The following is a 23,204-nucleotide window of genomic DNA, read 5'->3' on the forward strand; positions in this document are numbered from 1 at the left end:
TAGTTTATATATTCTTTGTTCAAGGCCAGAAAACATCACAGCAGCGCTGCATCAAAACAGTCAGCTCTGACGGTAATGGCTTTATACTTTTATGCAGTGATTATTTGAATGTTTGTAACATAAAAAATAAAGATTTGAGCAGCTGTGTCATTTTGACAACCGCTTTAGTCTCTTTGTAAACAGCAGAATGAATGCAGATCATGCTGTTTTGATCATACACAGTTTGTTCATACTGTATGTGCGAAAGTGTTAATAAAATATGTACTCCTGATTACAGTATTATATAATTTACATCTAAAAATACTACTCACTTTTAGCGCCACTCTGTGGACATTTCACATGGAAACTGGAGCTCATCCATCCTGCTTTGGCCATTGGGGGAAGTGATTCTAATTTCGGTATGCGCCGATAAATTTACCCTTCGCTAAGCCCCACCTCAAAAGCGTTTCTAACCAATCTCCCATTCATTCCAAGGGGGGGGGGGCGGAGCTTTGCAGCAAAACTTTCAACCTAATGTCGCTAAATTTACAGTTGGATCAGTCTGAATCAGTCATACAAGGTTCACTTACAATAGTTCCATTGGTTAACAGTCAACAGAGTGCACTAAACCATTCTAGATAGTGTTCATGAAAAATAGTTTTCAGGAAATAATCAATAAATGCTAAATCAAACTTAATTGTCATTTAAAGACAACATGAAAACAGAATTGACCCTATTTACTTTTTAAAGTTTAATGCTTGTCGTGTGTGATTGCAAGACGTTGCTAGATGGTTGATAAGGTGTTCTGGGTGGTTGCTAGGACATTGCTTACTTGCCCAAGTCTAAAGAACCCTCGTTTTTTATGATATTCTGTTCCCTAAATAAGGCACGGGTCCCTCATTTAATGTCCGTTTTTTTCATTCGCCAGGAAACATGTTTGATTGCTTTTAAAAGTAACAGTACATACTCTCCTCAACAACCTACATAATTTGAGGTATAATTCATACCCATAGTGTCAAAAAAACGAATTTATAAAAATAATCCAATAGTCATATCATATTATAGAAGTTAAATGCATTAAATTTCATGTTATCTTTTGGAGAAAGAGTTAGAAAAAACAGAATAACAGACTAAATTGAAGTTCTAAATGCAAAGTACTAATGCATATGGTAAGGATAGGTTAAACTGTGTCTAAATGAACAACATATGGGTGTTGGTCTTGTATGTTTAGGTTTGTTTGGGAAAAGGAAAGTCAGGTGATCATCCCTGAGTCTCTGCCCAGACTGCGTCTGGACATCAACGGAACGCTGCATATAACTCAGACCTGGTCAGGTGATATCGGCACATACACCTGCAGAGTGACATCAGTTGGAGGCAATGACTCCCGCAGTGCGCATCTACGTGTGAGGTCAGAGATTAAACTACTTTCCAGTCATCCTCTCTCCCCTGTTCCCCCTTCAACTACTCTGTTATTTCTTCTGGTCATTGTTTCATGACTTGTTCGCACTCTCTCTCTCTCTCTGAATCGTAAATCATTATATTTTCAATATCTGTGTTCATCACCTTCACTGATTCTTTATTTCTAGCGTGTTTTTCAGTCTTGTTTCAGCTATTTTATTTAATACCAGCAGTTATTGTCTGTCTTTTTTTCTTTCTTATATTGCTCTTTTATTATTTCTGTCCATTACCTGTTTTTTCTCTCTCTCCGTTTCAACAAAAATGTTGTTATTCATCCTGTGTCCTTCTTATCTATTAAAAATTATTGTCCCTGATCAATTGAAAACCTCCAATTGAAAATTCCTTTCATACTCACTTGTTAATTTCCAGTTTCTTCCTCTGTCATACCCCTTTTATTTAAACTCTTCTTTCCTTCCTGTCTCTTTTGCTTTCTTGACCTCATATTCTCTTCAGCAAATTCACTTCTGAACAATGTATTTCTTGTTCCATTTTAATAGTTTCTGAAATCTTTTTACTTCTACTTTACTCAAATATTCAGAGAGTTTTTTTTTTATTTTATTTTTTTGATGTAATGTTCTGTGTAGGGCACATTAAAGACACTGCCTTTTTTTGTACATACAGTATATGTAATTGCATCTATGATGTGATTTTCTTGTAGAGCAACCATGAGCTCTTGGAAAGCACTATATGAATCAAACATATTATTATTATGAAGACACACACACACACTCCTCTCTCTCTCTCTCTCTCTTTCTCTGTACTAAAATAACATATGACCCACAGGCAGTTGCCCCACGCCCCTGAGAACCCCACTGCTGTGTTAAGCACAACAGAAAAGAGAGCCATAAATCTGACGTGGGCCAAACCTTTTGATGGGAACAGCCCTCTCATCCTCTACATTCTGGAAGTATCTGAAAACAGTAAGTAGATATGTTTGTATTTGGATTCTCATACATACTGTTCCAAATCCCTATTATTTTCTTCCATTGACCACAAAAGAAAATATTTTGCAGAATTCCCACAGTGCCGTGGGACTGTCAAGCAGCAAAAATGACAAACAAACACCATTAAGTAGTCTATACTATTCATGTACTATATGTCAAGTGTTCTGAAGCCATGAGATAGCTTTGTGTGAGGAACATAACAAAATTCAAGTTATTTGCTGAAACCTTTCCTCTCGACCATATATAGCCATTTGATGTCAGTTATGCCAAATATACTTGGTTCTTGCATTTCTCATGTTTGACATCAAACCTGGTGAAATATGACATTTGAAGGGCTGTTTTTAGTAAAAAAAATAAAAATAATGATATGTTTCTCATGAGTGAAGACACAATTTCCATTTTAAAGTGCACCCTTTAAAGGAATAGTTCACCCAAAAATGAAAACTATCTCATCATTTACTCACCCTCATGCTATCCCAGATGTGCATGACTTTCTTTTTTCTTCAGAACACAAACAAAGATTTTTAGAAGAATATCTCAGCTCTGTTGGTCCTCACAATGCAAGTGAATTGTGGACAGAACTAAGAAGGTACAAAATGGACATAAAGGCTGAATCAAAATAATCCAAATGACCCAGGGGTTAAATCCATGTCTTCTGAAGCGATATGAGAGGTGTGAATAAGGAGCAAATTAATATTTAAGTCCTTTTTTTTTTTTTTACTGGAAGTGAATTTCACGTTCACATTCAGCCACCTAATGGTTGGGGCTGGTCAAAGGTTTATAGTAAAAATAAAGACTTAAATATTGCTCTGTTTCTCACACACATATATCATATTACTTCTGAAGACATGGATTTACCTACTGGAGACTTATGAATATATTTTATACTGCCTTTATTTCCCTTTTGGACCTTCTGAGTTCTGGCCACCGTTCATTTGCATTGTATGGACCTACAGATCCGCGATATTCTTTTAAAAATATTAGTTTGTGTTCTAGTTTGTTAGAAAGTCACACACATCTGAGATGGCATGAGGGTGAATAATAATCTTTTTGGGTTGAACTATCCCTTTAACATAGTAAAGGTGATGCCCTTGTGGGTTCTTTAATGCACCAGTACATAGATGTTTTAAAGATCCATGATCTTAGAAAGACTTTCTATCATTATAAGATCTTAAAAGTGTCCTCTTATGTACAATAACATTTTTCTGAATCTTTTTTTTATTTAAATTTTTTTAAATGATGTAGTTCTTCACGCTCTGTAGCTTATGTTTGTTTGGCTTGTTCTTCACCATCTGCTATCCACAGATGCTCCTTGGACAGTCCTGTTGGCAAACATTGAGCCAGAATCTAACGCTGTAACAGTAAATGGTCTGATTCCGGCACGCTCATACCAGTTCCGCCTGTGTGCCGTCAATGATGTTGGCAAAGGCCAGTTCAGCAAGGAGACTGACCGGTGAGCTGATCACAGGTTCCAAAAGCCTGCCAAGAATCATAGCTCTGCCCTGTCTGACCATAAAGATAACTCTATCACTCTGTCACAGCATGTGAAAATTGCCTCATCCATTATGGGGCAAATGAGTGCCTGTGTCTATATAGGGATTTATCTTCATGCTTTGTGTGTACAGTTGTATAATTCTAGGATGTGTTTATGTGTGAGTTGTGTCTCTTTCAAGGATCAATGTTATCAAAGCCCTTGGATTGAAAGAAAGCTTTTAGACACTTAAATGATACACTCAGCAAATGCCCCCAGAATGGACACAAATCCCTCTGGTTCTCCAGAGGTTTGAAGAAAAATCGTATCTAGCCTAGATAATCTCAACTCGGGATATACAGCATGAAACAAGTTTTTACCTTCTCTCATCCAGGGTGTCTCTTCCAGAGGAGCCACCCAGCGCTCCCCCTCAAAACGTCATTGCCAGTGGCCGTACCAACCAGTCCATCATGATTCAGTGGCAGCCGCCACCAGAAAGCCACCAAAATGGCATCTTGAGAGGATACATCATCCGGTGAGACCTGTTACTCATGTCTGTGGTATCTAACCTCATTCTCTTTTACCCCCTTTAACTATCTTTTAACATATTATTGCTTTTAAAATGATATTTACATATTACATGTAATAACATGTTAATAACATGTTAAAAACATATTAACAAATGTGTAATAACATAACATATGTATTATGTATATGTTGCTAACGCCTGCACCAATATATTAACTTGCTATATGTTTTATGCAATAACTGGGGAAGCCTATGCCAATATTACTCTTTTCTACTTGGTCTAAATTGTCAAACCATACAGGAGCATTGAGGATACATTTGATTGTATTGTATTATTTCAAGGCTACTTCAGGATTTGAGCACTTCAGGGCTTTTTCTTTGCTGTCAGTGATGACAGTGAAATTGGATTTTTATTCATTTATTTATATATTATCCATGTTCATCATTGAGAAAAGCTGAAGGCCGTCTTTGGTATTGCAAACATACATAACGATAACTGACCTTGGTAAAGGACATATGGTCATCACCTCAGTACAGCTCAGGAAAAGATCACAGTGTGACATGACATTTCTAGAGTGGTTCTTTGTCGCCATCTATTGTTTGTAGATGGTATTGCCAAACATAAACCAACAGACTGTTCCGTTTCAATGATGACAAAGTGTATTTTAGTGATGGTTATAAAAGTCCTTAAGACAGGGTTATCTCCTTTCTATGAGGGAAAATCTCTGATCTGTTAAGATTGGTAAATCTTTGCATCTGTCCTTGACAGTAACAGCATAACTCTGTACTTATCTCAGGTATCGTCTGACTGGTCTGCCTGTGGATATCCAGTATAAAAATATCTCCAACCCTGATGTCACCAACCTGCTGTTAGAGGATCTCATCATCTGGACTAACTATGAGATTGAAGTGGCAGCATATAATGGAGCTGGATTGGGCGTTTACTGCCATAAGGTTACAGAGTGGACTCTCCAGGGAGGTGAGGGTTTCTGATTGATTCGATGATTCATTGGTTCATTCTTTTGTTCATATGTTATTTTATTTGTTTGTTTGTTCATTTATTTGTTTATTCAATCAATCTTCCATTTGTTCATCCATTTTTCCTCGATTTAAATTGTTAATGATTGATTTTTTTTTCTAACACTGTTTAATGCTGTCGCTTTGTTATGAAGATGCGCTGTGTGCCATGGATACTATATGTGTTATTTGTGAAAACAGAAGAGCTAAGGAACCCATCTGTTATCTGAGGTTTAGCAACTCGAATCTGTTACCAAAAAAAGAAGTCTCATCTTTTTCTGTCTCGGGTTTTTCCTTTTTCCATTTTACCTGTCAATCAGTTCCCACCATTGCTCCGGGCAATGTGAAAGCAGAGCCTATCAACTCCACCACAATCCGGTTCACTTGGACAGCCCCAAACCCACAGTTCATCAACGGAATCAACCAGGGCTACAAGGTAAACGCTGATGAGATGAGCTACTGAGAGGATCATGCATTAAAAGCAGCTTTTATTGTTATACTCTTAGAGAAAAGGTTCATTAGGTGGTATATATATCCCTAGGGCTCTTAATTTGATTTCAAAAACCCTTTGCCAAAAAAGTTTCTAAAAGCAAATAACCTGTTTGACACAAAAATGTAATGAAAAATAAATAATAATACATAATAAGTTTAATGCATTATGGCTATTGTTTATTTGAATGATAAAGTATCTATTGATATTAACTATTTCAATTGACATAATTGACATATCCTTTGTTGCAATTAAACAAATAACAAACCCATAATATATATATATATATATATATATATATATATATATATATATATATATATATATATATATATATTTGAACCCCTAAAAAGTTCTTTAAATGAGGATTCTGGGTTCAATACAAGTTAGGCTCATTCAACAGCGTTTGTGACATAATAATGATTATCACAAATATTAATTTTGACTCGTCCCTCCTTTTCTTTTACAAAATGCAAAAATCTGGGTTACAGGCACATACAGTGGAAGTGAATGGGGTAAAATTTTGAACGTTAAAGTTACTAAAAGTTTCAAAAATATAGTGTTAACTATAACTATAACACTATAACTATAACATGTGTTAACATGATTTTTAGTGTGATTAAATCACTTACTAACCTTTTTATGTAACGTTATAGCCAATTTTGCAACTTCGTTACCATGACGATGTAGTGTCAACAAACCATACAACCTTTAAATGATTGTCAAATTTATAATTTAAACATCTTTAAAGCTCAAATAATAGATGAGTTTTAAGAGAAGAATTCATACAAGTGATTTTATAAAATTATAAGCTTCACATTTCTGTGTTTAAACCCTCCAAAAATTGTCCCTATTCACTTTTATTGTAAGTGCCTCACTGGAACTTCCGTTTTTGCTTTTTTTAAAGAAAAGGAGGGACGAGTTGACGAGTTGAAATACATTTTTGTGGTAATCAACATTATGACACAAATGCTGTCAATTGAGCTTAACTTGTAATGAATAAAGGCTTTTTAATTTTCTGTGACCGGAAGATGAGCCTTGAACTTTCTTCTAGAGCTTAACTTGTATTGAACCTGGACTATTCCTTTAACAAACTTCAATACCTGGCTACAAATAACCATATAGAGTTTTTTTTTTAATCAAACTCTTGCAAAAGATCCTCCTATATGATCTTTTTAAGGTTTTCAAGTGGTATAACCCTTAAAACTTCTACGCAGAACCATTTAGTCTAAGCAATTTATAAGTGCTTGTTTAAGAGATTTCATGCTTGGATGGCCAAAAATCTGTTTCAGCTTCCCCGCTCTCACTCCTTTGCTGGTGTGTGTTTGGTTTTTCTGAGAGGTCCAGAATTGATCTGCCTGTCACTTGTGTTATTTATAACCTGGCTGTCTCTGTAAAACTGTAAAAATATAAGACAGTTATAAAATGGAGACAGTCCGCCAGATGCTTTAGTCCTAACGGCTTGTTAGGCAGGTTTAACGTCAGTCCCGCACTGCAACAGCCAGGGTTGGAATATTTGTAGGCAAGGGTGCTTTCCCTTTTATAACAATCTTATGGCTCCCATTCCCTCTTTAGTGCCCTCTGAGGAGAATTTCAAGCATCTATAAAGTTTGAAATGCCAATAATCCACAATAGTATATAGGGACAAGGTAGAAGATCCGTGACCATTTAGTCATTCTCAAGGGGAATTCACTTAGAATGATCTGTACCCTAATAGCGTTGTTTGTGTTGTTTGGAACCTGACTCACTAAAGACATTATGTAAATCAGGTAATGCCACACACATGCCCACAAATTTAGTGCAGAATGCTATTCCCAAGCAAGCTGTGGAGGATGCAATAGACTAACACAATCTGGCAGACTGTACAGGGACTGTGCAGCATTGCTCCACAACTGTGATCCAGACACGGCAATTGGCTCTTTAAATTGCTGAAAGTGTACTCAACTACAATATACATCTGGATAAGTACGCTGTAACATTGCTCTTCCCCAACATTTGCTTATCATTTGATAAATTACTGCTGCCATGATCTCTAGAATATGTACACAAAAATTATGTTTAGAGCTGGCTTACTGTGGGCAGTATTTGCACCATGTTAACTGCATCAGGCAAATAACACCACATTCTATAATAATGTATGCATCTTTTGAATAGAAAGGAGGTGTGTTTTGTCCAGGAAAAATGACAAATACTGAATGAAGACATGCATGGCACAACATTCGAACTGGAAATAAGATGCAGGGTTTGCATTAAAATACCATGCGCTAAAATGGTGCAGCTGTATAGAAAATATGCCCCTCAGTGTTTTAGCATCACCAAAAGCAATTTCAACTGGGCGTTCAACTGGTAATTTATTGCTGTCCTTGGCTCTCTTTTAGCTGTTGGCATGGGAACCGGGAAAGGAAGATGAGACGACAATAGTGACGGTTCGGCCAAACTTTCAGGACAGCGTGCATGTGGGCCACATCACTGGTCTGAAGAAATTCTCTGAGTATTTCACCTCCGTCCTCTGCTTCACCACACCTGGAGATGGACCACGCAGTCCTTCAAGAAGACTGCGTACACATGAAGACAGTGAGTGCTGTTCATACACACATACAATTAAACATTACATGTTATGTATATACTGTACTCAAGAGACAAATATTTATACAGAGTGAGGATGTGAGATAACCTCTGACCATGGTCAAAAATTAAAGGGGAATAGTGGCAAAAATGCCACAAAAAGGACAAAAATGTCCACAAAAAGGACAAAAATGTCTCTGTAATTAATTCATCCAATTTATTTGTATCAAATGACTCTTCATGACATGAAAATCAAATCAAGGTGGCAGATATTGTTCCTTAAAGGGATAGTTCCCTGATGAATTTCTCTCATCATTTACTCGCCCTCATGCCATCCCAGAGGTTTATGACTTCCTTTCTTCTGCAGAACACAAATAGAGATTTTTAGAACAATATCTCAGCTCAGTAGGTCCATACAATGCAAGAGAATGGTGGCCAGACATTTGTAGCTCCAAATATCACATAAAGGAAACATAAAAGTAATCCATATAACTCCAGTGGTTAAATTAATATCTTCAGAAGTGGCATGATAGGTGTCGGTGAGAATATTTAAGTCCTTTGTTTTCTCTAAATCTCCACTTTCACATTCACTTTCAGATGTGAAAGTGAAACGAAACAGGCACCACATGTGACTTTCAGATGTAAAAGTGAAGGTGAAAATGAGATTTAGTGTAAAAAATGTCTTCAATTTGTATCTGTTTCTCACCCACACCTATTATATTGCTTCTGAAGATATAGATTTAACAACTGGAGTCAAATTGATTACTTTTATGCTGCCTGTATGTGATTTGTGAAACTATAAAGGTCTGCTCACCATTCACTTGCATTGTGAGGACCTACAGAGCTGAGATGCTCTTCTAAATATCTTGTTTGTGTTCAGCAGAAGAAAGAAAGTCATACAAATCTGGAATGGAATGAGGGAGAGTAAATGATGGGAGAATTTTCATTTTTGGGTGAACTATCCCTAGAATGCAAAAGTTAAATTCTGTTACTGCCTCTAACCGTCTGTCTCCAGGTATAGTGTATCTGAGTTGTCAGGGCTTGATTGATGTCTGATCTCTGTTTTCAGCCCCTGGTGCTGTCGGACACCTGAGCTTCACTGAGATTCTCGACACTTCTCTTAAAGTGAGCTGGAGAGAACCAAATGAGAAGAATGGTGTACTGACAGGTACAAGTTTTCGCCCCGTACAGACTGACCCCAGCATCCTGCTTTGATTTGATCGCCTGAAATCTGACATTGTATTAGGTCCATTCCCCAACCCCCTTGATCCAGCAAATAATATAATTGAAGATATAATTGTTTGCATTTGATTCCCAAAAAGACACAACCCTGTCTAAAGCATGATTTTCCAGACGATACGTGGCTTGTGGTCTTGAAAATGGTACAGACAATATATTCAAACATTTTATATTTACCCTTTATAATTTTTTATTGATTCATATCAGGAGCCCTGAAGGTTCACGTCATATCCTGTTACATGTCCCCTTAACTGCCCAGCTTCTGAATCACTAGCCCTCTCTCTCAAAATCATATACACTATTTGCAATGCTGTAATAATTAGTCTCACGATTAATATTTGTTTCCTAGGGTATCGTATATCATGGGAGGAGTATAACCGTACAAACACACGAGTCACACACTACCTGCCTAATCTGACTCTGGAGTACAGAGTTACTGGACTGACAGCACTCACCACATACACCATTGAGGTGGCTGGAATGACCTCCAAGGGTCAGGGTCAACTATCCTCTTCAACCATCTCCTCAGGTGTACCACCAGGTAAAGGGTTAAACAAATGCTCAAACAAACAGTGCAAACTTTTGATAATGCCACAGAGCCACTGTTTTTACACTTTTCAGGGGAATCAACTTAAAATGAACTATATTTAATTGTCTGTATATTAAGCTGGGATAGGAAAAAATATTTAAACATAGAAAAAATTACACCCCTTTAATAAAAGAGGGAAAAGCACACACATAATGAAATATACACAATATTTCCTTAACTTCCCTCTTTCAAACATTTAGACCAACACTGATTTTAGTGCTCCCATTTAAAGCACTACAGAGTGTTATAAAGTTAAACATCCACATGCTCATTATTACAACTACGCAGCACAGACACATGCAGTCCAGATTAGAAGAATAACTGACAGGAGGCCCTGGTTGCTAAGAGTTCAAGATTATGACTCCCATAACACAGCTATTTTTCCTACATTGCTTCATTAGACAGTCTATGACTCCCAGACTCAAACCATACACTAACTGCACACATTCAAACGCAAATGCTAACGTTGAAAGATATATGAATCCTTTACGGTCATGGTGTCTCACTGTGTTAGCCTGGTTGCCAAAGTTATGCAGACTTTCTGTTTTCATGTCATTCTCAAAGAGTTTAAGTGTAGACATATTTCATCTTCTGATATAAAGCTGGATAACATCTGTGACTGGGAATGATTAATAGCATTGTTCCTGTTCCTTTTTTCAGAATACCTCTCTTATACATTTAAAGGTGCACTCTGTAATTTTTCCCCATTAAAAAAGTTTTACTCCTAAAGAAATGAATAGTAATTTTGAAACGTTTGTGTAAAATCATGACCACTCACATGAGATGAGGATTTCATATCATATCAGTAATCTTCTAAAAGCTGTTTTGTTCTACATGGCACAGGGGTGACCTAACGGGAGTTTCCATTTTTAGAAATGCAAGACCAGCTGAAAACTACTGGCTTAATCTCAGTAACCATCTTCTTATTGGACACTTGTATTAAATTAATCATGGTTGAATGTGAACAGTGTTTTAAAACAAACTATTGATTTTGAATGATGCTGCATCCATACCACTAGGTGTCACTGTAAGTCCAAGATGACATGAGCAAACGTTACTGAGTGACCTTTACTTGAGGGAAAACTGTGACAACTTTTACATTTTTTAATGATGCTTTCTACTTCCTCCCAGAACTCATTATCAATTGTTTAGCAACCCCCTAGAAACCGTATACCAATGCCCGGAAAACTACCCAGAACACCCTATAAATTACATAGCAACATGCTAACAACCACCAAGAAGACACTAGCGACCACATAGCAACACTCTAATGACCAGCCAGAATACACTAGCAACTACCCAGAACACCCTAGCAAACAATGTAATTTGTAATGCATTCCGTTAGATTACTAAAGGTCAGTAACGTATTCTAAATACTTTGGATTACTTCTTCAGCACTGGCAGATTTTTTCACTTGTTTTGACTATAAAAGCTATGCTAGAACAGTAAGGCAAAATACACATGTTAAAAATACATTCTCTGAAAAACATAAAAATCGTATGCAGTGTTGCTTCTAAAACAAGATCAATCTTTTAGTTTTTTAGATATTTTTACAGGGCAACAATACAAAATGTTTATCAAATATACAATTTTTGCAATTGATCGTGCCTGGTAATACGTGCATGTAAAATGGCTGGAAATAGCATTTTAGCTTAGCGTAAACTGACAATTTACACAAGGTTTATTTCTATGTCTTCTGATCTAAACTTACTTCAAATGTACTTCTCTGTCTGCTCGTATATGTAAAGCATCATAAGTGTTTCACCGCTTTTCAAATACACTTTGGATCGCATCATTTATATGTATAAATGTTCTCCATCTGAAAGGACTAAATATTAAATTAAACAAATGACAATAAAGTAATCTCTTCTGTAATCAAGATACTTTTTGAATGTAACTTTATTCTAATTAGCAATTATTCAAATTGCAACTGTAGTAGAATACAGTTACTTATATTTTGTATTTTAAATACATAATCCCATTACATGTATTCATTTACTCCCAACCCTGACTACATCTGACCTGGAGAGGGCGCAGTAACACTGATAAACATTTTCATATCTCTTTAACAAAGGAAATAATTCCTTCTGTTTAGGATGTATTATGCATAAATATTCAAGAATAAGTTAGACAAAAAGTGAGAACTTATCTTTCTCTCTCTTCAGAACTTCCCGGGCCTCCCACAAACCTGGCCATCTCAAACATTGGCCCACGCTCAGTAACCCTGCAGTTCAAGCCAGGATACGATGGCAAGACCTCAATTTCTCGCTGGCAGGTGGAGGCCCAGGTGGGTCACTCTTTTTCCAGTGGGTGAAACCTTCAAATTCTTGTCTAGATCTTTTCTTGAACACTTGAATGAGTCTGTCCCCCCCTCTGCTCTCAGGTCGGTGTGTTGGGAGAGAACGAGGATTGGGTTATAGTCCATCAGCGTGCCAATGAACCTGATGCCCGCTCTCTGGAGGTCACAGGCCTCAACCCATATACCTTCTATAGGTAATACATCTATTTTTAACCAAATATTTAATTACTTGAATTAATTGTCAAATAAGGCCTCATGAGGGCCTGGGAGCACTATATAGTCAAAGTTTCTTTATGTGTAGTCCTATCAACTTTAATCTATATCTGGTATTAACATCAGTTTCGGGTGGTCCGATCACAAATTGTCAGTGCTAAACATTCAAACCAAATGTAACAGTGTAACAGTATTATTAAGACAAGTGTGGGATGGGATTTTCAGGTTCCGAATGCGTCAAGTGAACATAGTCGGCACCAGTCCACCCAGCCAGCCATCCAGGAAGATCCAGACCCTGCAGGCTCCTCCTGATATGGCCCCAGCCAACGTAACCCTGCGGACGGCCAGCGAGACCAGCCTTTGGCTTAGATGGGTGGTATGTTCTTGAAAATAGACACGTATGTGGCACAGAAACACCAATCCAATGTACAGTATAACTATTCTTATGTCTGTTATATCTTCTTCTCACTCTTTTTCTGCTGTCTGACAGCCTCTTCCCGAATGGGAGTATAATGGGAACCAAGATTCGGTGGGCTACCGTGTACAGTACAGCAGGACTGGAGCTCAGTCCAAAGCCCTTCTGCATGTCATCGCAGACCGCTTGGAGAGAGAGTTCACCATCGAGGACTTGGAGGAGTGGATGGAATATGAGGTCAGAGTTCAGGCCATCAACGGCATCGGAGCGGGACCCTGGAGTCAGCCCGTAAGGGGTAGAACCCGAGAGTCTGGTAAGAAGAAATCAGGCTTCATGAGTAACAATAAAACAATTAATTGGTTGCCAGTCAATGTAAAAATTAAACATCTTTCTATGAACTAATGATTGCCACAATAATGTAGGATTGTATTGATGTGTGCATACTGTATATCGGCTATTTTACAGCTTCAAGATGAGGCTTATCCAGTCAAATTTTTGTGTCAGTCAGATCAGTTTTATTACATGGAATTTGAAATTATTTGCATTGTTCACATATGTTGACTTGTGCAAGCCATATATCATCCAATTGTATACACTGTATGTGGGCACAAGATATCCTGTTTAAAGAAACTTAAATGGGCAAAGATCTGCACACACGTGTATGTGTGTGGGGTACATACCGGTAAGTGTTTTCATTCCTCTTTTGCCTGTTTCTCTCCTTCCGCACAGCTTGGTCTCTGTAGTTACCAGATTTCAGGGAATTGAGTTTGGGAGGAATAAATGAGTGTTGAGGAAATTGGAAACACATGGGGGCGTACGCATGACTCCCCTGTTTTATTTCAGCCAATCAAATTACTGCAATCCTACACATGGTGTCTGGGGATTTGTGCCGGAGTGTGATTCTCTGTGTTACTTTCCCAATAATGGTCAAAATCGGGTGTCTTCCAAGCCTCACTGACTTTGTGATGTGTCCAGCAATTGGTACAAACTTAATCCCCCTGTCTTATACACGTTCATGCACACAGACATGAACACAAGCAAAGTGTGGTTCAAAAGTCAACATTGAAAATCTGAGATTCAAAATCTAAATTAAACTTGGAAATAAACATGATGAAAATGTAACGTCATGATTTAAAATAAATATACAGAATCTGAAGAAATCTTCAGTATTTAGCACTATTTGTAGATCACTAATAAAATAAGCAAATTTGTGACATCACCCATGTTCATTTGGAATGCATAGATATTTCCAGAAAGGATTATTTAAAAATACATCCATTCAACCAGAGCATTGTTCTGTTTAAACCAATTTGCTCTTCATCTTTTTCAATGCAGTCCCCTCCTGTGGTCCCACAAATGTCTCTGCATTCGCCACCACTTCCAGCAGCATTCTGGTCCGCTGGTTTGAAGTTCCCGAACCTGACAGAAATGGACTCATCCTGGGCTATAAGGTCTGTGAGATCCTAATCAGACAAGAAAAATGCTTTTCCAATATGGAAGATAGGTGTAAAATCAATGTGTTTTCAAACAAAATGTATCATTGTGGACGTTACTACAATAACTACAGTATCCCTCTCTCTCTCTCTCTCTCTCTCTCTCTCTCTCTCCATCTCTTTCTTCCTTTCAGGTGGTGTATAAGGAGAAGGACTCAGATTCTCCTCTGCAGTTCTGGACGGTGGAAGGTAATGCCAGCCACAGTGTTCAGCTGGCTGGACTGGGGAAGTATGTTCTGTATGAAATCCAGGTCTTAGCATATACCCGCATTGGAGACGGCCGACCCAGCTCCCCTCCAATTCTGGAGCGCACCCTAGATGACGGTGGGCATAGTAGTACATTGCATACAGAGACAACAATTTAACATTAGACGATTATCAAACGTGTGATATTGTTTGTAAAAAGTGCATAATCTTAATATCAGAACATTTCAAGTTTCAAGTTATGCCTTTAGACCTTGGTGAACATCTTCCAATCAAAGAGTTGAACATAATCAAACAGTATATGTAGATTCACTTAAGACTGACTTTGAAGAACATACAAAGCAAAATTGTAGAATAAAACAATGTTTTATGTCCTTTTTTAGTGCCCGGGCCACCCGTGGTCATTCTATTTCCTGAAGTCCGCACCACTTCAGTCAGACTCATCTGGCAGCCACCCTCTCAGCCTAATGGCATCATACTGGGTACAAAAGTTTGTTTGCTTGTTTGTCATGTGATTGTGTATTTAAATATGTGTGCATATCTGTTTGTGTTTATATATAAATATGTGTCTTCTGAATGCCCTGCTTTTAACATGATGAGTTCAAGCTCTTCACTGAATATTGTAGTGTTTAATGAATGATATATGTGCAGAATATCAAATCGTCGGTCCTTTTCTTTAAAAAAAAGAAGAACAAATTGAGGTTACAGTGAGGCACTTACAATGGAAGTGAATGGGGCCAATTATTGGAGAATTTTAAAGCAAAAATGTGAAGCTTGTAGTTTTATAAATGCACTTACATTAATTTTGAGCTGTAAAGTTGTTTAAATTGTCCTTTTTACAGTCATTATAGGGTTTGCTGACATTACATTGTCATGGCAACAAAGTTGTAAAATTGGATGTAACATAAAAGATTAGCATGCAATTGTTCACACTATACTCATGTTCATACACATTTTGTGTATGTATTGTGGCTATACTTTTGAAATAGTGAGAATTTTGACATTTACAGATTTTCCTCCATTCACATCCATTCTATATGCCTCACTGTAACCTAGACTTTTGCCCCAAATGCTCTCAGTTGAGCAAAACTTGTGTTGAACCCAGAATCCTCCTTAAAAGCTCTTTTAAGTGATTTTAGATGTTTTGCTAAATTCCAGCATTTTGTTAATTTCAACAACATGCCCTCTCTCAAAAATTCCAAGCTCCAAAGACATGTCAGCCAACCCTATATCAACAAAAAATACATGCAATACAATACAACAAAAAGAACATTTCTGATTGGCTAAAAACTGTGTCCAGATTATGTTTTGCTGCTTACAGAGCCCAGGGTCACAGAAACAGTTGTGATTTCTTAAGACAACCATTTCAGTGATATCTGTCAGTTAGTAGGGACATGTTATGCTATTTTAAGCTATTTTTGTCTACAGCTCTTTCCAATTGCTTTCACACTTAAAGTAGTTCACCCAAAAATGGTTGTTCTCCCATCATTTACTCATTCGTCTTAAACTTGTATGACTTTCTTACTTCCACGGAACACAAACAAAGATATTTTAATGGAAATATGATTTTCATTTTCCTGGTTTTTCATACAATGCAAGTGAACAATGACCAACTTTTGAAGTATCAAAAGCACATAAAGGCAGCATAAAAGTAACCCATACATGAAGTGATGTAATTGGTTTTGGGTGAGAACAGACCAAAATGTATCTCCTTTTTCACTGTAAATTTTCCCATTGTAGTCTCTTGGCACGATCATGATTTCAAGCTTGATTACTTTTCCTAGATCTTAACGCATGTGCAGCACGCTAGATGTGTGAGAAAGTGTAATCAAGCTTGAAATCATGATCGCCAAGGAGACTGCAGATTTTGGTCTGTTCTCACCCAAACCCAATGTGATCGCTTTAGAATACATGGATTAAACCACTGGAATCTTATGGTTTACTTTTATGCTGCCTTTATGTGATATTTGGAGCTCCAAATATTTGGCCACCATTCACTTGCATTGTATGGACCTTCTGAGCTGAGATATTCTTTGCTAAACTCTTAATTTGTGTTCTGCAGTAGACAAAAAGTCATACTGGGATGGCATGATAATTTGGACCAACATAAAACAGTTAAATAAATAAACCTTAGTAAATGAATACATTTAAGTTGGATCAGCATAACAAAAATAAGTTAAACCAAAGTTAATCAGAGTTAAACCAAATATATTGCATTGATATGACCTATTCCAACTAAATTATATTGGCTCAATTAAACTGTTTTAATATGAATTAACCAGATTAAATTGCATGTAAAAATGTTCTTAAATTCAATTATGTTAATGTCTTTACTTTTTTTGAGTGCCTCTGCTGAAATGACAAACTTAGACCAGTGGTGATGGAACAGCAATCAATGTTGGTCAACCAGCATGGTCTTTCTAATAAAGCTAGTTGACCAATGCTGATTGACCAAGGGAGACTTGCAGGTTAGGAAGCCTGTTAGGGACAACAATATACCAGCATTCCAAACACAACATACTGTATGCTGTGACTAGCAACGCAGGAATTTTTTAACATGGCTTTCTGGATTTCTGTGATGTTACTTGTTTCCTCTGCAGCTTATCAGATCACATATCGCCTAAACTCCACCAATAGCAACACAGCCACATTTGACGTGTTGAACTCCAGTGCACGGCAGTATACGGTCACTGGACTGAGACCAGAATCCGTCTACGTGTTCCGTATCAGAGCGCAGACACGCAAGGGCTGGGGAGAAGCAGCGGAGGCTTTGGTGGTCACCACAGAGAAGAGAGGTAATGCATGTTACTGTAACTTATTATCAGTGGAGCAGGATAAGTTCCAAACTAAGCATCAGGCTCTTGGATGACTTGAAGTGAAAACTAAATGATCAAAGGTCTGATTATGATTCCTCAGCCATGATCTTATTGGTGGAATGGGTCATGGGGACACATCTTTTGACACAGAATGTACAGTATGTTTGTTTATCCGTGTCTCACATGAACTGAAAAGTTCACAGTCCACTGATGTTGATCCATAAACAAATGAATCCCCTCCAGCCAGGCCTGCTTTGGTGTGGTATGAGACGTCTGGCGGAAGTTTTGCTGCACTGGTTTCCACTTAAGCGAAGCCACATTCCTCAACTAGAACATCATAATCAGACTCTCATGCATTTCTTTAAAACACTCATTGTGTTGCTGGATTATATGTGTTCAGTGAATTTATGTTTAATGAGTCCATGCATAATAATATAGCTTCAAACAGTCACTACAGTCAAGCTATTTAATAAAGCCCATTTGATAAATTAGTTAGCTCCTCTACAAGCTATTAACATTTCAGCTCTTTAAATGGACAATAAAAATATATTGTAACTAATATAAGTGTAGTTACTCACTGTGCATACAACATAATATATGACCTTTGAAAACAATTTTGTGTTTATGCTTGACTTCTGACCCCCAGCTCGTCCTCAGCCCACCAGCCATCCCACGGTGCCCCAGGAAAACGTACAGGCACGCAGTGTGCTGCTGTCATGGGAACCAGGCAGCGATGGTTTATCACCTGTACGGTACTACACCGTTCAAGTCAGAGAGCTGCCTCAGAAGAACTGGACGGTCCATTCTGCATCTGTTAGCCATGAGTCCAGTTCCTACATCGTAGACAGGTACAACAGTCACATTAAAGGCTTTGGCAGGAAGGTTTTTTGTGATTTGAATTCAAATTCATTCATGCATAAGGACACAGTTCTAAAGCATCAAACAAACAGAGTATTTGATTCAGTGTAATATTATTTGTATAGCACTTTTTACATCACTTATTGAGACAATTAGCAAATCAAATTCTGAGCTGCATCTTTTGTCTTGACTTGTGGGTGTATGATTTCATTTCAGACTGAAGCCATTCACCTCCTATCAGTTTAGAGTGAAAGCTACGAATGATATTGGAGACAGTGACTACAGTGAAGAGAGTGAAGCCATCACTACTTTACAGGATGGTAAGAACGTTTTTACAGAAACATGCTAGCTATGTAAGTGAAACTGCATCAAAACTAAAGGTTAAATGTAAAACTCTTGACATTGATTTTAAGTAAGCTTTGTATAATCGTTGATTATATGCATGAATGTTGAGAAAATATTCAGGTATATACAAATGTGGAAGTAGTTTGAGAGTGTAGGGTGAACCACTCGATTACATCAATCATATTACCTCATGGGAGTGGGCGGTTTCTACTCTGTGGCTTCTGTGCCACAGTTTTCTATGGCAACAGTGACTTCCCTGATTGGTGGGATTTCAGTTGTAAAAGTTATTTATAGCTATTTACTTTTATTAATTACATACCATTTATAAACCATTTCATTGCTTAACTATGTCTGAGCTCATGGTCAGTCTTAAAAGGTTAATGCACTAATTTTATAACCAAATTCTGTCTGGTGAAAGTGTATTAGGTTTTTTCATCCTTTCCATACACATTCGCACACAAACACACACCATATAGCAGAGTCATTCTGAATGTAATCTGCATCACATGAATTGACCATTATGCTTCACACACAGACACTATTCTGCCTGAAGCCTATTACAAGAGCCTATTACAAGAGCCTATTACAAGATAGCAGCCAAGCTTTTACTGCAAACACAGGTGATGCTATTGTGTTCCAGCTATGATGTCATTGCTGGAGGCAGTAGTGTAAATTAGGTAATATAGAATCACTGGTTGCTACGAGACTAAATTATACCTAAGCAACTTCATTGAAGTGAGACAGGCTTGTGCATAATGCCTGTTAAAAACCCACGACCATTTGTCAGACTGTAAGACAGGATTGGCTTGTTTAACAATGCGGTCCTCTGACACACTTTGAGTGTTTATGTAGCGTAAGACATTGCTGCTGATGTGCTTGAAATGGAATTAGATTCATGGGGAATCTATTAATGTCTCTCCATTTACTTCTCTCTCTACAGCCCCAGATGAAGCTCCAACCATCCTCACTGTCACACCACACACCACAACCTCTGTTCTGATTTGCTGGCAGGTAAGGTGGGGGGGTGGTTCTACTTTGTTTATGGTACTTTCCATACCATTTCGAAAATGAACCGCTTTGAAAATGGCATTTGAAACCATCAGAAAATGTTGATTGTCAGCTTGTGGAGGTCAAACTGAATATTAAATGAGATGTTTTATGTTGTATTCATTTTATGTGAGGTTTACCATTTTTGCAACCCTGTCAATGAAAATTGGGACATGTCTTAAAGTACACAAACAGTATTTCTTATGGATATTGTCTTTGAGTTACACTGATACCTAGTGATATGGAAGCAGCATCATTCAAAAACAATAGTTTTCTGTTTAAAATGCTCTTGGAGAAAATAACTGTTCACAGTCAGCCATGATTAATTTAATCCAAGAGTGAAAGTGTCCAATAACAGGATGGTTGCTGATATTAAGGGAGTAGATTTTGGCTGGTCAAGTGATCCATACATGGCAGCCCCGATGAGGGGACCATCGCCATGTAGAATAAAACAGCTTTTGTAAGGTTACTGATACGAGTGCAAAAGTCTTAGGCACATAAGATATTTTACACAAACATTTGTCTTATGATGTTTTTTATATCTTCCGCTTTAGTGTGTCAATGTTTTTTGCAAATAGAATAGAATAGAAGAACAGGGAGCACTGCAACACTAGTGCCTAAAACGTTTGCACAGTAGTGTATATCATAACAGTCGTCTATCTAATGCACCCTAATAGTTATTAAAACTAAAAACATAGGATGTATACCTCTACTCTAATGTATAAAAAAAGTAAAAGTATACCAAAGTGTACCCTATTCATGGAAAGGGTCTTCTGTTTCATATGACCCACCAGGCATACCTATCCTTCAATGACTTGTAATTACAAAGCAGGGCGGCATGGTATGTGTGTTAAACACATGCTATTAAAGTTACCCCTGAATTACCTTTTCAAAGATGGCAGGTTTGAAAAGCCTCAGGAAGCAAACTTTGGTTCATGTCCTTATTCATTGAGGAGGAGAAAGTGTGAGTAAATATGTTTCTCCCCCAGAACCAGTTCATTCATGCTTTACTAGGGGGAATTTGCTTGAATGATCGTTAAACTTGAGCTTAGAATTCACCTATTCAAGTCTAGTTTATTGGTTTGATCTGGTTTTTCCTTGAATTCATCCAAAGCAATGCATGAAAGATGTCTTGCCATCAGCTTTTAGCAACATACATCTGGGGGTTTTCAAATCCTGAGTTGACAAAATTGTGTGTGCTGTGTTTACACAACATCCGATTACAGATTACCTGTGGTTGCCAAGCGTTATTCAACCCCACCCACAAATCACACAGACACTTTATGACAATGTTGATTATCTTGTGATGATATTTGCTTGGTCTTTTACATGTCGTCCTCAGCCACCTCCTGAGGATAAGATTAATGGAATTCTTCTGGGATTCCGAATCCGATATCGGGAGCTGCTTTACGACAGGCTCCGAAGTTATAGCGTTCACACTATCAATGGCGCTTCAACCGGCTGGGCAGAACTCACCTGTAAGCATACAGATACAGTTTACAGTACTGTATATACAAAAAATAAATAAATAAATAAATAAATATATTCTCTGCCATTCTTCATCGATTTCCACCTATTCCTCTCTTCTTAAGCTCCCTACAGCATACGGAACCTCAGCGAATCCTCCCTCACTCAGTATGAACTGGACCGTAAGTCATTTTCTTTAGTTGGTATATTCAAACCTCTTCTCTTCTCTTCTCTTCTCTTCTCTTCTCTTCTCTTCTCTTCTCTTCTCTTCTCTTCAACCCCATTCTCTGGCTCTTTTTCCCAGTCCATAAAACTGATTGATGAATCTGTATTATGCAATACAAGCAAAGCTTTACTTACCGTAAGAGTTGAAAATATGCAGTCTCCATGCGGCCTTGTTTTGAATATTATCTGCTATCTGTGAGGCTGTTCTCACTTCATGAGTTTGAGGCTGAGCAGACTGAGTGGTAACGAATTTAAGACTGGTCTGGTTGTGTCTGGTTTCTGTTAGCTGTGGACGACTGACCAGCTTGAAATTTCAGATGAAGATAACCAGATCTTTTCTTTTTACTCCGGCTTCAAGCCAACACAGTTCTCAGTCAAAGACTGAGTCAAGGCTAATGAAAGAAAGATGGTCCACTGGCCCTAGGAGAAAATCTAATATGAAGAACATCACTTTTTTGTCATTTTTAGTTTTAAGTATTAAATTAATAGTTCTCCCAAAACTGAAAAGTATGCCATTATTTACTCCTTACATTCATTGACCATGCCTGACCAAATTTTTATCCACAAAAAATCTTACCTGTTGTAGCTTTCAAATTAAGTGTTTGGTTTGGAAATACATATGGATTTAGACACTACATTAGGAGTTCCAATTTTTGAGTGAACCTTTGAAATGCAATTTTATACACCTTATCAGTACTATTGTGTCATGATTTGACATCATTTTGTGTACTTTTTTATAGATCTAATGAAACACAAGCGCTATGAGATCAGAATGAGTGTGTACAACGCTGTGGGTGAGGGACCAACCAGTTCACCGCAGGAAGTTTTTGTGGGAGAAGCAGGTTGAACCTTTATTAACTGCAGGATTCTGTTTACGTATAATCCCAGAATACATAAGGGGAATCATGTTTTAGCTCATGAGAGCTTAATCAATCTTCTCTCACAGTTCCGACTGCCTCACCTCAAAATGTGGTCATCCAATCAGCTACTGCCACGCAATTTGATGTGACTTGGGACCCGCCTCCGCTGGAGACTCAGAATGGAGATATTCAGGGTTATAAGGTCAGACTCTAATATGATTTCAATGCATATTTTCCCTATGATGGTCCTACTTTTTGCTGCCTACACTGAACAATTTAGAATGCTCTAGATAGGCTGCAACTTATTTTAAATACATTCAGTATCAACTCATGTTTTCAAGCTAATGATTTGCTACTTTAATAAGCTTAACAATGCATTGCACACACAAATATTGGGTAAAATAGTACATTCTAATTAGACTGAACTATTTGTGTTATTTATTAATTCATTTTATTTATAGTCAACGTTTCTCTCGATTTTTCTGCCATTTCGGATGGATTTTTTTCACTGACATTGTCGAAGTGCATTATGTGATTTTGGCCAAAAGAAGGTATCAAAAGAGTATAACCACCTATTGATATCGAGAAGTCAATGAATAAGGGGAATGTATAAGTATTTTTTTTTTTTTGTGCTCTAACTTGTACTTGCAGTTAGACAGCATTTCTTCTTTCATCCATGTAT

The 23,204-nt window shown here is 37.5% G+C and overlaps 1 protein-coding gene across 6 annotated transcripts in view; it reads left to right on the forward strand.

Annotated features, from left to right (window-relative positions):
* sdk2b (sidekick cell adhesion molecule 2b) overlaps nt 1–23,204 on the forward strand; it is a 436,106-nt gene that overhangs the window by 376,518 nt on the left and 36,384 nt on the right. For all 6 annotated transcript variants that reach the window (XM_052112358.1, XM_052112359.1, XM_052112360.1 and 3 more), the window contains exons 13-36: nt 1,211–1,387; nt 2,221–2,357; nt 3,687–3,834; nt 4,247–4,387; nt 5,178–5,359; nt 5,718–5,833; nt 8,266–8,461; nt 9,522–9,620; nt 10,041–10,232; nt 12,446–12,567; nt 12,664–12,773; nt 13,018–13,168; nt 13,283–13,520; nt 14,543–14,658; nt 14,835–15,024; nt 15,288–15,386; nt 17,505–17,699; nt 18,367–18,568; nt 18,795–18,898; nt 19,864–19,934; nt 21,313–21,448; nt 21,563–21,619; nt 22,403–22,504; nt 22,609–22,724. In XM_052112358.1, coding sequence (XP_051968318.1) covers nt 1,211–1,387; nt 2,221–2,357; nt 3,687–3,834; nt 4,247–4,387; nt 5,178–5,359; nt 5,718–5,833; nt 8,266–8,461; nt 9,522–9,620; nt 10,041–10,232; nt 12,446–12,567; nt 12,664–12,773; nt 13,018–13,168; nt 13,283–13,520; nt 14,543–14,658; nt 14,835–15,024; nt 15,288–15,386; nt 17,505–17,699; nt 18,367–18,568; nt 18,795–18,898; nt 19,864–19,934; nt 21,313–21,448; nt 21,563–21,619; nt 22,403–22,504; nt 22,609–22,724 — 3,397 coding nt within the window. The remainder of the gene's footprint in view (nt 1–1,210; nt 1,388–2,220; nt 2,358–3,686; nt 3,835–4,246; nt 4,388–5,177; nt 5,360–5,717; nt 5,834–8,265; nt 8,462–9,521; nt 9,621–10,040; nt 10,233–12,445; nt 12,568–12,663; nt 12,774–13,017; nt 13,169–13,282; nt 13,521–14,542; nt 14,659–14,834; nt 15,025–15,287; nt 15,387–17,504; nt 17,700–18,366; nt 18,569–18,794; nt 18,899–19,863; nt 19,935–21,312; nt 21,449–21,562; nt 21,620–22,402; nt 22,505–22,608; nt 22,725–23,204) is intronic.

This window comes from Xyrauchen texanus, chromosome 40 (genome assembly GCF_025860055.1).
Source record: "Xyrauchen texanus isolate HMW12.3.18 chromosome 40, RBS_HiC_50CHRs, whole genome shotgun sequence".
NCBI lineage: Eukaryota > Metazoa > Chordata > Actinopteri > Cypriniformes > Catostomidae > Xyrauchen > Xyrauchen texanus.